At 42.5% G+C, this 15,050-nt stretch overlaps 1 protein-coding gene across 1 annotated transcript; it reads left to right on the top strand.

The window, feature by feature from the left end:
- The first annotated feature begins 3,074 nt into the window (after positions 1-3,074).
- On the top strand, positions 3,075-13,374 carry TM4SF1 (transmembrane 4 L six family member 1). The gene is given in 9 exon segments (XM_006895575.1): positions 3,075-3,251; positions 4,686-4,775; positions 4,868-5,013; positions 7,019-7,199; positions 11,252-11,280; positions 12,124-12,137; positions 12,402-12,454; positions 12,456-12,472; positions 13,299-13,374. Coding segments are annotated over 9 exon segments (783 nt in total).
- Positions 13,375-15,050: the final 1,676 nt, after the last annotated feature.

Raw genomic sequence — 15,050 nt, 5'->3', positions numbered from 1 at the left:
CAGAGCCGGGGACCCTGAGACTCCAGAGCCGGGGACGCTGAGACTCCAGAGCCGGGGACGCTGAGACTTCATTGTGGGCAGGTTAGCAGAGAGGACCGGTCCCTGGAGAAGGACAGCACACTCACAAAAGGGAAGGGTTGATGATGGAAAGGAGGACACTGAACGGGATGGACTGAGACCATTACTGCAACAATGGAGCAGAGAGGAGACGGGATTGTGAGGATGGCACAGGTGCTGGCGGAGGGCTTTCATCTGTTGGACCTAAGATGCTATTAGTCCGAATCAACGTGATGGCACTCAACACCACAACATCTTTTTTATGGAAGTGGGTACATTATTATTAAACAATCCCCAGAAACGGGTTACATAAAATAATAAATAAACAAAACCCCCAATGACTTTGATTCATGATGACTCTCTTGGATCTCTGGGGCTGTAAATCTTTATTGGAGAAAATTGCCCATCTCCTGAGGAGTGACTAGTAGTTCTGCTGTAGGTCAAATAGACAAGAAAGCAGAATCCCAAGAATGTGAGTGATTTGCCTAGATCCACAGAGGCCCATGTCAGCAGAGCTGACATCTCACTCTGCATTTCCTTGTTGCAAACCTTACTCCCTTACTCCCTTCCCTTGCCCTGTAAGCTTTAGGGCCCGGATAAAGGGGGAAAGAAGGGAATTTATCTACTTAGGGGGTCAAAGTCAATATAGGAGCTTCCTTATTTAGGCCTCCAAGTGGTATGTTGTTATTATTGTTGTTGTGTGTCATCAAGTCAGAACGGAATGCTCCTCCAGTGGTTTTTCAGAGGCTGTAAATGGAATGAGAGGAGGTTGCCCATGTTTCTCCCCTGGGGCACCTGGTGGATTCAAACCACTGTCTTAGGTTTGGCTATACAACTCCTTGTCATTAGGCCACCAAGTGCTCCCTTTTCAAGTGGTATATTGTTGTTTCTAGGTCCCATCAAGCCATAGTGAGCCTATGAACAACAGATCTGAATCCTGTCCTATCCTGAGCCATCCTTATCATCCCTGATCCATTTTAACCCATTGCAGGAGACCCTGAATCACTCCACCTCGTTGAAGGTCTCTCACTCCTTCGCTGACCCTCCACCTAGAGGATTAGAATCACAATGCTTTCCCAAAGAATCCCGTTATCCACCTGTGTTACTATCCCAAGTCCTGTAACTGTGGGTGGAATCATGTCTCCAAAGAAGACTTAAACACTGGTCAGAGGATACGTGTCCACTGGACACATAGTGGTGCTTGAAGATATTCTTGGGAGGACTAGCTCGCTCCAGCTGAGCTGTGGGGCTCTTCCAGGCTCCTCTGCCTACATTCTGATTTTCATCTATATTTCCTCCAGCCAGTCTAGATTATCGCTCTCCTGTACAGTCCAGATGCCACATCGCTAACCCAAGCTGACCTACTTGAAATTGGCATGTCTTGGCCCTTGAGCCTGGCATGAAGAATTTGCACACACTTGCGCACCTTGGTGTGGGGGGTAGCTGATGTGTGACTTGCACTGCGTGCTCCTTGTCACTTTGAGAATTTCTGAGTATCCACAGCTAGCCAGGAGGGACAGCATAAAAAACTTTGAGGTCATCTGGTTTGGACTCAATGTCATCCAACTCTGGTCTCAGCCTCTGGGTGCACCAGCCTTGATCATTTTCTTCACTAACAGTCTCCCATCTTGGTCTCTTCTCTCCCTTACATGTTCTCTAGCCTGTTCTGATGACATCATCCCTGGAGCTCTAGGCCCCCCCTGGCTACTCTGTCCTACCAGAACAACCTGCTTTTTGAGAGCGGATCTTATTCACTATCCAGGCCCTTCTTCTGCAAGGCATGCACATGAGAAAGCTTGTCTAACGTGTACCATTCTCTGTCTTTACTTAGCGATCTAGGGCAGATCTTCAAAGCTGCTTGGGAGCCAAACTGTTTGCTCCCTTGGAGCTTTAATGCAGTTACTGTGTGCCTTCACATTCGAACCGACTCATAGCTGATCCTCCAAAGGGTTTTAGAGGCAGTAAATCGCATGAGAAGAGACTGCCTAGCTTTCTCCCACAAAGCAGCAGGTGGATTTGAACCACATGCCTTTGGGAATGCAGTGGAGCTTCTTACCACTAGTTCACAAAAGCTATCTTGCTCAGTGGATCATAGTTCTCAGAGTTATCCATTCACTTGTCCTCATTTCCCTTCTGCTTTCCAAGCCCCTTCCTTTCTGGTTTTTGGTTTGCTTTACTTTCTCTCCCTGACCCCGCCCCTCAGTTGCAGGCCTTTCAGGGCCTTTCCTGGCATTGATTTGGCCAACAACAATGTTCAGGCGTGGACAAAAGCCTGGTCCCTCTGTGCTGACTGAGGGCATCTTTGTTTAGGTGCAGATTTGATCTGGAGGCAGGTGTGATGTCTGTCTCATCCCAGACAGCCTGGACAGCAGGACCTGTCCCTGTAGAGCTTACTGGAAGCCCAAGAAAGAAGGTCAACTGTTGTTTCTCCAACAATCATCTCAAATCCCTTGAGTGAGAGCAGCCTGGACATCTGGTCTTTAAGACGGAAACCACTCAAGTTGCCTGACAGACAAACTGACAGGTCCTGGACTTAGTGGGCCGGAGGTGAGGATGAGCACAGAGCCCTCGGTTTGGGGAGGGTGTCCAGACAGCGTGTGGGACCCCTGACATGCGGAGACAGGACGCACATATGCGTACCTAGTAAACTAGTAAGCTGTAAGCTTTTTTGTGGATTCTTTCTCTTGTGAAGGAGACACAGAGAATCCCTTGTTGGGGATTAATCACTCCGTCTGTGTCCATGACTGAGAGTGTTTCTCACGTCCTGCCTCTGGTTTCGCTTGTATCCAGGAGTTCATTCCAAGGGCGGGACACCCCCTTCCCTCCCTCCCTCCCTGTGGAGGCTGCACTGGGGACCAATGAAAACACAGGGCCTCCTGCTGCCAGTGACTAAGAACTCAGAGTATTTAAGAAGTCACAGGGATCGTCTGGGAATCGTTTGTGCTTTCTCCTCCCCGCACAGGCACCTCTCACTCACCTGGCCTGGGCCTTTGCTTGAGCTCCTTCCTGCCATCACCATGTGCTACGGGAAATGCGCGCGCTGCATCGGACTTTCTCTGTGGGGGCTCGCACCCCTCTGCATTATAGCCAATATCCTGCTTTACTTTCCCAATGCGGAGACAAAATTTGCTGCTGAGAACCACCTCAGCCGCTTTGTGTGGTTCTCCTCCGGGATCGCAGGAGGGGGGATTCTGGTAAGTCAGGAAGATCACTGCAAACTAACACGTTCTCTCTTGCTAACTCTGTACTTCTGAGTTTCAAATCTAGTGGGGGATTGTTATGGGGGGGAATTCTTTCTTCTTTTGAAAGCAGATTAAAAGTGGAGACAGCCTTTATTAATTGTACTAACTGTGGTTTTACAAAAGCCTCTTTCCACTGAAAGGGAATCACTTTTTTGGCAAACTGTCTTACTTTACAGTTACAGAATAGACATTATCTTTTCAATTAGATTTGAAAGAATTTCTAGTTCTAAACTGGATTGGTTGTTTGCTTTTTTGTTTTGATCTAGAGAGGAGGTAGAAGTGAGCTGATTCTCTGTCTAAATCAACAAAGTTTTCAGTCCAAATTCCCTTCTGTTCATTACCATGGGGAAAAATGTTTAAACTCTGAATGTATCGCTGTTTAGAAAGAGCTATTATTCCCTGCCCCTTTTCATTTAATCTGGGAAAGTGGCATCTAGGAAAAATCCTACAGTTAGCAGCGGACCAGGGTCTGAAGCTAATGGTGGAATGTGTTGTATTTTCCAAGGTTATTTGGTTTTGTTTGTATTTTTAGCTGAATTGGGAGGGATTGTGTCTGCCAATCTTTGGACTGAAAGTATTAGCTTCCACCACAGCATGGAAAGAATGTAGACAGACTTGAGTTTGTTTTTTTATAATGCCTGGATTGAGACATTTAAACAGATTTCTGGAAATGGAGTCGTTAATACTGTACTAGATTTTTCTCCCACTTTGGTAAAGAATATTAAAACATTTAAACCTAATACAGAAATTATAATATGGAAATACTGCTTTGAATTTAAGTGTTATAATCACATTAAGATAATCTGTTCTGATCATAGCATTATACTTGCGATGGGGCCTTTGATCTTGCACTCAAATATTTCATACGTGAAAAGAACTGTATTTTGGAGCTAAAATCGTGTAGTTGTGTTTTACAAGAGGACTTTCACACTTACTGTAGAGCGTTTTCTTTTCTCAGCTATTTAGGAAAAAAATAATTATTGTCGTAGGAGTTTGTTGTTATCTTCTCTATTTAAAAAAAAAATCTGTCTTAAAGAGGCAGAGTTTAGCATTTCTGTGACAGTTTACATTTGGGGCTATGTCATGGACTCTCACTGCATAAACCAATGGAGGTTATTCTGGTTATTCTTTCTCACATTTCATTTTCCACCTTCATCCTAAAGAATGCTTTGAAAACAAGCAGATACTACAGTTAGAGTTTCCCCCCACCTCGAAATTTTCCATTCTTCGAGGTGAAAAGCATTCCCTGAAAGCAAATCATTTTACCTCTTACTCAGTGCTAATCTACTCTGTCTAAAGGATACATCTATCTCTGTAAGATGTTTAACTGTCCTGGATGAACTTGGGGATTGAAAAATAACTGTAGTTTGCTTGTCTCCCGGCCAGATCCTCCTGGCGGCATCTGTCTTCACTGGACTAGAACACGAAGACTGCTCTGGATGTTGCGGCTACCGCAGCTGTGGCAAGAGATGTGCGGTAAGGCCCTCTCCCTCCCTCTGCACAGAGGTGGCTCACACGGTGCAGTCATGACCTCTGTGGCTCACTGTCTATGCTTCTCCTTTTCCTAGATGCTCTCCTCTGTACTGGCCGCTCTCATCGGAATTGCAGGGTCCAGCTACTGCATCATTGTGGCAGCCGTGGCGTTAACAGAAGGACCAATGTGTCTTAATAACAATGGCCAGTGGAACTACACTTTTTCCAACACGGAGGGACAGTAAGTAATTACTCCTTACAAGGCCATGCATTTCTGTCTCCTGAACGCATACAGTAGCAAATACCCAGATCAAATAAGCACCTAATAATCTATTCAGTGATTCACTCAACCAGTGGAATACTAGCACAGATTCATGTCAAGCATGGCTTAGGCAATGGGTGCACGTACATGGATATAAACTCTGACAAACTCCAACTCATCGTTGTTAAGTCATAACCAACTCATAGCTGATCCTTCAATGGGTTTCAGAAGCTATAAATCACATCAGAGTAGACTGTCCATCTTTTTCCTTTGTTGTTGCTGAAGGATTCAAACCACGAGAGGAGTAAGTGACTGTGTTTACTCTCTGTAGGAGAGCAGGAAAGAGGGAGCTGACCACTCTATGTCTTCGTTACTTCACCTGTCAGATAAGACTAATAGTTGTCATGAGGGTCAAAGAGGAACTTTCTGTAAAATGCTCGCTACAGAGGCTAGTGCATAATATTCTAGCTATTGATATTGTCCACCCACAACAAATACAAGCCAATGGCAGTTTGTGAAGGAACAACAGATTCTTGAAGAAGTCTCAATTTTTTGTGTTCCAAATTATTATTTAATCCTGATTCATAATTATTGAGAATGTACTAACTGTACTTAGTAAAAAATATTTATCTACATACATGTGCACAAGTGTATAAATTACTATGCAAACCCAATTCCAAATAAAAAGTCATATGAATCCATCTGGAATTCAGGTAAAGGTTTCTCTTATACTTGTTTGTTTGTACCACCCTTCCATAACCCATTATAGCAAGAAAACATCTTTCTATGTCATTTTTGTCCAGGGATTGCCTCATAAGCAATGCCTAAATAGTCATAAGCCATTGATTATCCAATAACCAAATGCAATAAAAAACAATTTTTAAAAAATTGATGCCTAAAACCAAATTTTATCCCATTGATATGCAGAAGAGAGAAAATTGAATTTCTTGTTGGCTCAATGAGCCATTCCGGAGTCAGATCTCAAATTGCAAACCCCTTTTGTCCTGTGGTGGTGTGAAGAAGTGATAAGAAGAATGTTAGTGCTCTGTGAGTTTAAAGCAATGCTTTCTCTCCCTACATGACTGACTCTCATTTCATTAAGAATTCAAACACTCCATAATGTAGCAAAGCCTAACATTCCAAGACAACAATCAGAGATAGAATTTTTAGACTTTTCAGAATAGTATCTCGCTAGCCAAGCAATCTTCTACATGACACATGTGTGTATCTTAGCCACGTAGAGGGGTTCTGATGGGGTAGTCAGCAGTTGTGTGATGTTGGGAGTCAAAAGGCCGCACATCCCTAACAGTTGGAACCCACCAGCAGCTCCTCGCCACCGTGAACAGTCACCACACTAAGATTACAGCCTCAGAATCCTGATGGAGGGTGGTTCTCAGTCAGGAAGACAATGAGTGTTCCGAGCTTATTAAAAGCCCTTGTGGTGCAGTGGTTAAGCATTTGTGAGTTGAAAAGTTGACAGTTCAAATCCACATGCCACCCCGCTGAAGAAAAAACGAAGCTGTCTGCTTCCTTAAAGACTTACAGCCTCGGAAATGCTATCAGACAGTTCTCTGTGCCCTGTCTGGGGAGCTGTGATGGCCCAGGGTTGTGCTGTCCACTCTTCAACGGCTCACACTTCAAATCCATTAGCTGCTCTGCAGGAGGAAAGTGGACAGTGTCCTCCCATGGATATCCAACCTCTGAAAACACAATGGAGGGCCAGCTATGAGTCGGTTCTATCTTGGGAGTCCAAAACTTCCACTCTCTGGGTGCCGTAGGCTCGCTATAGATTGGAACCAATTTAATGACAGAGTATTATGTACAGTCAGAGATGGCCTCAGCCAGCTTTCCTAAGATTTAGCAAAGTGACCTCAGATGGCCGTTTGGCATTTAAATTTTGAGTCCCTACCATGAGTCAAAAGGTAGCTTAGGAGACATCCCACTGACTGCAGTCACATGTCGTACATTCTCCTCTGATTCACAGGTACCTTCTGGATCATGCCAAATGGTCCGAGTGTGTTGAACCCGAGCACGCTGTGGAATGGCACGTGACTCTGTTTTCTATCCTCTTGGTTCTTGGGGGCATTGAGTTCATCTTGTGTCTCGTTCAAGCGATCAACGGGATGTTTGGGGGCATATGTGGCTATTGCTGCTCTCGTCAACAGGTAAGATTTTGGGTGCACCTGCTTACCTTAAAGTAGCATTATTTTCAACATGGAGAGAAAAAAGAAAAAGGCAGAACTAAACACTGTCTTAGCATGGCTATAACAGAAATATCGTAAATGTGTGGCTTCAACAAACAAATTTCTTTTTTCACAGTTTCAGATGTTACCAGTCTGAATACAGGGTGCTGATGCCAGGGGAAGCCCTTCTCTTTGTGCCAGATCTGGAGGAAGGGCCCTGTCTCTTTGAGCTTCTCCTCCTGGGTTATCTTCATTTGACGGGCTCTTTACATTTGCTCACCTGGGCTTTACTCACAAAAAAACCAACCAACCAAACAAACAAACAAAAAAAAATTTTTTTATCACAATAGAGATTTACTCAAAGTGTATCCTACACTAATCTTAACGAATGAATGTAACAAAGACAAACCCATTACCAAATGGGATTGTAACCCCAAGAATAGACTTTGTAAGAATTGTAATCACACACTTACTGTGGGGAGACACATTTCAATCCATAATGTGCCATCTTTTGTCCCAGCTTGCCATATGTAAAACACCGTCAGTCTAACACTTCATCTCAAATCCACAATTTCATCTTCTGAATCATCATAATCTAATCTGGATGAAAGGTGAGGTGTATTCCACCCAGGAGCAAAATTCTTGTTCATTTGTAAATCTATGAAATACAGACTGTAAGTTACGTGTTTCAAAGTACAATGATGGGGAAATTCCAGCAGGTAGACCACATTCTTTCTTTCCAATCTTTCTCTGTTCCCTTCAATCTAAACTGGTGGCTTTTCTGCTATGATAGTTGGCAACCCAGCAAGCATAGGCTTAATGTCTAACAAAAGATGGTGGAGCCACTTTTTTGGTGAAAATCTAGAACATATCTACAGTTTGTATACATCATTTTCCAACTGTTTGTTTTCATTTTGTACAATTCCTTTTTAAGTCTGTTTTGTTCCTCTTGCATTTCCCTGTAACTGGCAAAAGGAAACTACACGGACCTTTTAAGATCTTGTTTAGAAATTTCCTCAATTAAATATTCAAGTTCATCCGTATCCATTCGACTTTCCATATTTAAGCATAATTCACACAAATTCTTTGCCACAGCATTAAAAGCATTATCTGTTCTTCATTGTCCAATCACACTTTTAGCATTTTCTCTTAAAGCCTTGTCAGAAGCACCTTTAATGACTACCTTTAATTAACATTCTATTGCTGATACCCTAAGTGTTCTCCAAGACAGTAGATACTTTGTCTGTTCCCTCTCTGCTGAGCTCTCACCACAACTTCCTTTGATGTCCATAATTCCGCTTACAGCCTCTTCTCTCCCAGGAAATCTAAACTCCTAATATTAGGTACTGTGAAATTCTTCCACCTGATACCCAATTCCAGAACTACTTCCATATTTCATTGGTCTCCCAGCAGACCATCCCACTGTCATAATTAAATCCTGCCTTAGTTTTAGAATGCTGCTTTGATAGCTCTGTAGGAAGCTCAGGTAGTGTCATCCTTATGGAGCTGAGCTGCTAACCCACAGGTGGTTTGGACCCACCAGGTGTTCCAAGGAGGACGACACGTAACATCTTTGTGTGATTTACAGCCTCTCAAAAATCTGCTGAAGGTCAGCTTTGGGTTGGTTCTAACTCAATGGCAAGAGTTTGGGCTTTTGGTTTTTTCATAACGTAAATACCATAAAAAAGAAAGGGAGCTCTGGTGACCTAGTGACAAGAAACTGCACTGCAATCCCAGAGATATGCGGTTTGAATTCACCAGATGCTCTGCTGGAGAAGGAGAGACAGTCTCCTCCTGTACCAGTCAGATCTGATTTGATGGTACACACACACACACACACACACACACACACACACCATAAAAGAGGGTAGTTAGCAAACAGAAAGTTATTTTTTTCAGTTTAGGAGACTGTTGTTGTTGATTGCCTTCAAGTCGAGCATGACTCTTAGCAACCCAATGAACAAAAGAACTGAAGCCCCTCTGCAACTATCAACATTTATGAAAGGTCATAGAATTTCCAGAGGCATGTTGTTTAAGAAGTGGATGCCACTCCTGCTTCCAAACCTCTCATAGAATGTTATTGGTTGAGTCGCCTGTGATGTAAAGAGACCCTACGTGCAGCAGCTCTGAACCTTTTTCTGTCCTGAGACAGTCTCACTAATTCTGACATACCAATCCCCATTATTCCAGTCATCACTGTATCAATCTGTCTCATCTGGGGTCTTCCTAGAAGTTCAAATTCAAGGTACCAGTCTAGGGGAAGTCTTTCTTGGTCTGCTATGGAGGAAGATCCACGACTCTGAACTTCTCCTGAGTACTCCTCATGTGACGTGACATCTCTTTCCCTCTCTCTGCGCTTTGCTCTCTTGTTCAATTAATTTGCATTTTTAAAAGAGATTGATTTACGATGCTCCCTACACTAATCTCATCTCACTGACATAACAAAGATAATTCCGTTCCAAATGGGATTCTATCCATAGACATGTGGTGGTGGTGGTGGTGGTGTGCCATCGAATTAGAAATGATTCATAGTTGTTGACCCTCCAGCAGATTTTCAGAAGCAATAAGTCTCACAGGGAGAGATTGTCCCTTCTCCTCCCTTGGAACAGCTAGTGGATTCGAACTGCATGCCTTTGGGATTGAAGACAGCTTCTTACCATTAGGCCATCAGAGCTGTTAATCATAAACATTGTTGCTTTTGTTGTTGTTGCTATGTGCAGTCGAGTCATCTGCAACTTATAGCGACCCTATGTACAACAGCCCTAAACCCTGCTCTATCCTGTGCCAATCGCACTGTCTCTGGCACACCTACCCCTTACCCCAGTCATTGAATTAATCCATCTCATCCAGGGTCTTCCTCTCCTGCTCTGTCTCTCCAATCTCCCAAGCATAATTTCCTCTCCAGGGATTGTTCCCTCCTTGCAATATGTCCAAAGTACGTCAGATGAAGCTTCAGAATCCTTGCCTCCAAGGAGCAGCCTGGTTTAACCCCCTCTAGGATGAACTTGTTTGTTTTCTTAGCAGTTCATGGTCTATTCAGTACTCTTCTCTAACACCACAGCTCAAAGGCATCGATTCTCCTTCTATCATCCCTAGTCATTGTCCAGCTCTCTGATGCATAGCAAGTGATTGCAAAGACCATGTCCTGTATCAGACGCACATTAGTCTCTAAGGTGACATCATTTCTCTTCAGTACTTTGGAGAGGTCCCTAACATCAGACTTTCCCATAACAGTATGTCTTTTAATTTCCTGGCTGTTGGTACCAAGAATAGAGGTTGAGATTTATAACACATACTTTGGGAGGCCACAGTTCAAGTCTTAATGTTGCTCATCGTATAATAAATTATGGTTACCATTGAGCTCTTTTTCCAGATGAGATTATGGCTTCCAAAGACATTAAATAATATGTCTAAAATCACCTAGTTGGGAAAGCTTTCCCCCTGTCCCGGACATTTTGTGCCAATCTTGCCCTTAAATTGTATTTGACACCCAGTTTCATTGGACTATATATAGTTCTTTCCTAATAAGGAGTCAGTCACAGAAATGCCTGAGCAGTTAAGCAGGAAGAGTAACTGGTAGTCGTTGAATAACAGCTCATGAAAAGCCTTTCACTGTGAAAGGAAACCAGGAAGCACTTGTTTCCTGGGGATATGAGTGAGGAGAGAAGTATGCATTTGTTAGTAACAAGGAACTCTTATTTCTATATTTTCAAAGATAGAATGTATTTCACTGAAGTAATGGAAGCCCAGATTAGGCCTAAATTATTCTTTTGCTACTTTATGTCTGAGTCTGTGAAATAACATTAGGTAAACAGAAACTTAATTTCATTTGCATTTTCTCAAACCATTTATTCCCTTGACTCTAGGTCTCTTGTCTTGATTTTCTCTTCAAATAAGGCAAAACTAAATGAAAACTAAATCCTTTTGCCACCCTGAAAAGCTTTAAATAAATGGAAACTTGATTTCTGAGTGTTAGGAAAAAAGAAAGTTTTTCTTGTCAAGCAAGTATAGCAAGGTTAATAATGTCTTCGGAGTCCTGCCAAATTTCCAGGAAAAGAACACAGTGGGAAACTCAATATGTAGTTTTTCCAAAGAGAGCTGGTCAGGGGAACCCTAGGTGGTGCATATGGTAAACTCATCCAGCTGGCCAAAAGGCTGGGGGGTGATCTACTTCCCAAAGCTTCGTAGCTGAAAAGCCAGGGGGCGAACGGCTCCAACTCTACTACTTAGAGTCTCCGTGAGGCCAAATCACCTCAGAGGCAACCTGGGAGGTTTTGTTTGTTGGTTTGGTGTTGGTGTGGAGCAGAGACGAGTTCTCTCAGAATTACTATAAAGCAACCTAGCCATCTCTGGTGGTCTAGTGCTAAGAAAGTGCACAGCAATCCCAAAGGTAAGATAGTTCAAATCCAACCCAGGAGAAGGATGGACAATCTCTCATGTGATTAACTACCTTCCAAAAACCAACCACTGGAGACTCACCTATGGGTTGGTTCCAACTTGTCAGTACACAATAACAACCTAAATTTCGTATTGAATTTCAGAGAAGGCAGAGATTTAGCTAGGTGGAGCTTCATTTGACTTTGATGCTAGAGCATTTTGGAGACAGGCAGAAAATGCTAACCATCAGAATTGCTAACGTGATTGGCAGGGAGTGATGTTCACCCTGGCCTTCTCCCCCTCACTGTGGGAGGGGTTTCTTCTCAGATGCTGCTGTGCAGATGTATTAACTCTGTAAGACAGAGGACACCTTCAAGGGACAGAGGTTTTACATTAGAAAAATTGGATCTCTAACTCAGTAGCCTTTCATTTGAAAGGTTCTCCACCTTGAGCCCACCACTGTACAAAATAGCATTATCTTTTAAATCCCTAGGATTACAAACTCTTTGTGAGAACTCTGCAGGGCCAGACCAGGCCAAGCACGTGTAGTTTTCACAGGCCCTTCGGCAGCTTTCACTCAGAAAGAACAACAGGTCTGGTTTGTTTAGGAAACACTTCGTCTACATTACCTGGGCCCCAAGAGTTGTTGACCAAAACTCTGAAGACATTGAGATCATTCTACTTTATATTTGCTTAAAACAGAGATTTAAAGGGCTGACATGTCACCTTCATGTATCCTAATGATAAATTAATAAGTGTTTCTTTGTCTTTCCACAGCAATACAACTGCTAAACGACCTGCCTCAAGACTGAACCACAAGCCTTCCTTTATTTCACTGTAATTTATATATTTTACTTGTAATTAATTTGTAAAACTTTGTATCAGTGTATCATACTCCACATAGTTTACTTTTATACATATGTATAAAGAGTGGCATCTTCACATTATAGAACTGTTGAAACTTAGCAAACAATTTTTTTTTTAAAAAGTGAAAAACTAACCATATTCAAAAAACATGAAGATAGTGAACTAATTCATAGCAGACTGAGTGAAGATCCTCAGCAATCTGAGAAATCTGAGCTCAGCCTGAAGTCAGGTTTCAAGAAACACTGCAAGGGTAAAAGCCAAATCCTGCTTACTAGTGTGTATCTGTGCATGTGTTCGGTTTCTTTAGATGAAACATTCTAGTTTCTATTGCTGGCTCTTCCACTGTTTATATGGTGTTTTCCACTTGCATGTCTGTGAGTCTGTGGAGACGAGGGCCTTTGGAACTACTGTGTGCCCTGAGACAACCCGTGTGCAATTTTTGCTCAGAGTCGGGGAGGGGTAATTGATAAAAGCTCTAAAACAACTAAAGAAATAAAATAAAAAAGAAAAAGGCAACGCTGCTAGTTGCTGAAAGTACCACCAGGTCTTACTCATTTCCTCCTAACCCTTGGGAAGGTTTTTATTCTTTTATCACAAAATTTTTAAAGAGAAAGGCCTAGAGAGCTGCCCATGAAAATAGATGATGGAAAACGGATTAAAGTAGTGGATCAGCAGCATGGAAAATATGGACAGGGAGAAGAAACAATCGCAGAGGAAAAGTCCATTGAAGAAACATCCAGAACACCTTGCTGGCTTAAAATAAAATGCAGTAGTAACCTTTTTGTTTGTTTTGTTTTATTGTTCTTAAAATTTCTCATCTTTCTAATTTATAATTAGGTGTTCTTCAGTTCGTCTTGCCCCTAAAAGTTTCCAGTCCCGCTTGCCCCATGTGTTCTGGTTCTCCATCCCATAACTTCGCCTCCCTCATTTTCCCCACTCTCTGTTCCCTGCCTCTGTCAGCCAGGAATTGCTGCAGTGCCAGCCAGGATAGTCATCACCTCATTTAAGCACCTTCCTTACCAGGCTCCTGGAAGGGTAACACACTTCCTTCTTGATGGTTTAGATCCAGTGTACAATTAGTCCCTTCCAAGTACTAGGAACCCCTAACCAAAAGAGACTTAACGACAAAATTTCTGCTTTTGGTGTTAATTGGTCTAGGCCATCCATGGACAATCAAGTGAACATTTTCAGTGCACCAAGAATTATTTCAAATCAAAGTCTGTTGATATACATCCATGAAATCACTCTTTGAAAACCCTGCGGAGCATAGTTTTACCCCAATACACACGGAGCTGCCACGAGTTGTAACTTCCACAGGCAGAGCAGATACTGTGTGGAAGCAAAGTGTTTCTGCTTCTTTTCCTCTCTGAAAAACCCTAATTGGTTTTGTGATGGTCCTATTGGACACTTTCTCAGTATTGTTTATAAATGCAAATAAAAGTTCATAGGATTAACCAATATATGGAAATATTTTACCCAAAATATTTTTTTTATTTCAATACCTATTGGAATCCACCAGCTGCTTCATGGGAGAAGGATGGGAGTTCTCCTCTTCTGTATTTACTCCCTTAGGAAACCTGTCAGAAGGTCAGCTACGGTTCACCCAACAATCACATGATAACTGTCAGCTCCATCACACCCATATGGTGTTGACAGGAAGACAGAGATCATGTGAAACCTAATATCCAGGCTAAGAACTGCTGAGCTTCTTAGGCACTTTGAAATTAAAATAGTTTTGGATACATGCAACATCTTTAATATTATAGGAAAACAGAGGTAGCCTTTAAAAAAATTCATGAGATTTGTACACCAATGTTCATAGCAGCATTATTCACCATCGCAAGAACAATGGAAACAGCCCAAAAGTCCAACAAAAAGAGAATGGATTGTGGATTCACATAATGGAATTCTATACAGCACACGGAAATTTTGTAAATTATTACCTAACTTGGGAGGGACGGGAGAGCATTATGCTGAGTGAAATTACTAAATCCCACAAGGATAAATATTATATAAAATAAAATCATTATTGCAGAATGAGTATAAAGATCCAAGAGGGGTGGGAGAGGTTGGAAGCAGAGGGATGAGGATGTGCAGGGGGAGGGGGGGATTAATCATGGGATTGTACGTTAGGGGGAGGTGAGGGAAATTGAAAGAATTTGTTCTTGAAAACAATGTAATAAATTTTGTAAATAAACTAGTAGAAAATTTAAAAAATAAAGGATTTGAACTTAAAAAAAAGACCACTGATGTTGTTGATGCCACTGTTGGGTTTGTGTGTAATATTATTTAAACAAAATATGTTGTTTTTGTTATGTGCTGTCGAGTCGTTTGCAACTCATAGCGACCCTATGTACAACAGCCCTAAACTCCACTCTGTCCTGTGCCAATCTCATTGCCACCGACACACCCATCCTGAGTACCCCAGTCACTGAATCAATCCACCTCATAGAGGGTCTTCCCCTCCTGCACTGTCCCTCTACTCTACCCAGCATGATGTCCTTCTCCAAAGACCTGTCTCTCCTTACAACATGTCCAAAGTATGTCAGAAGAAGCCCCAGAATCCTTGCCTCCAAGGAGCAGCCTGCT

Source organism: Elephantulus edwardii, unplaced genomic scaffold, assembly GCF_000299155.1.
Source record: "Elephantulus edwardii isolate Elephantulus edwardi_28Jun2011 unplaced genomic scaffold, EleEdw1.0 scaffold00169, whole genome shotgun sequence".
Lineage (NCBI taxonomy): Eukaryota > Metazoa > Chordata > Mammalia > Macroscelidea > Macroscelididae > Elephantulus > Elephantulus edwardii.
Note: the sequence above shows the minus strand (reverse complement) of the source record. Positions and strands in the feature narration are given on the sequence as shown.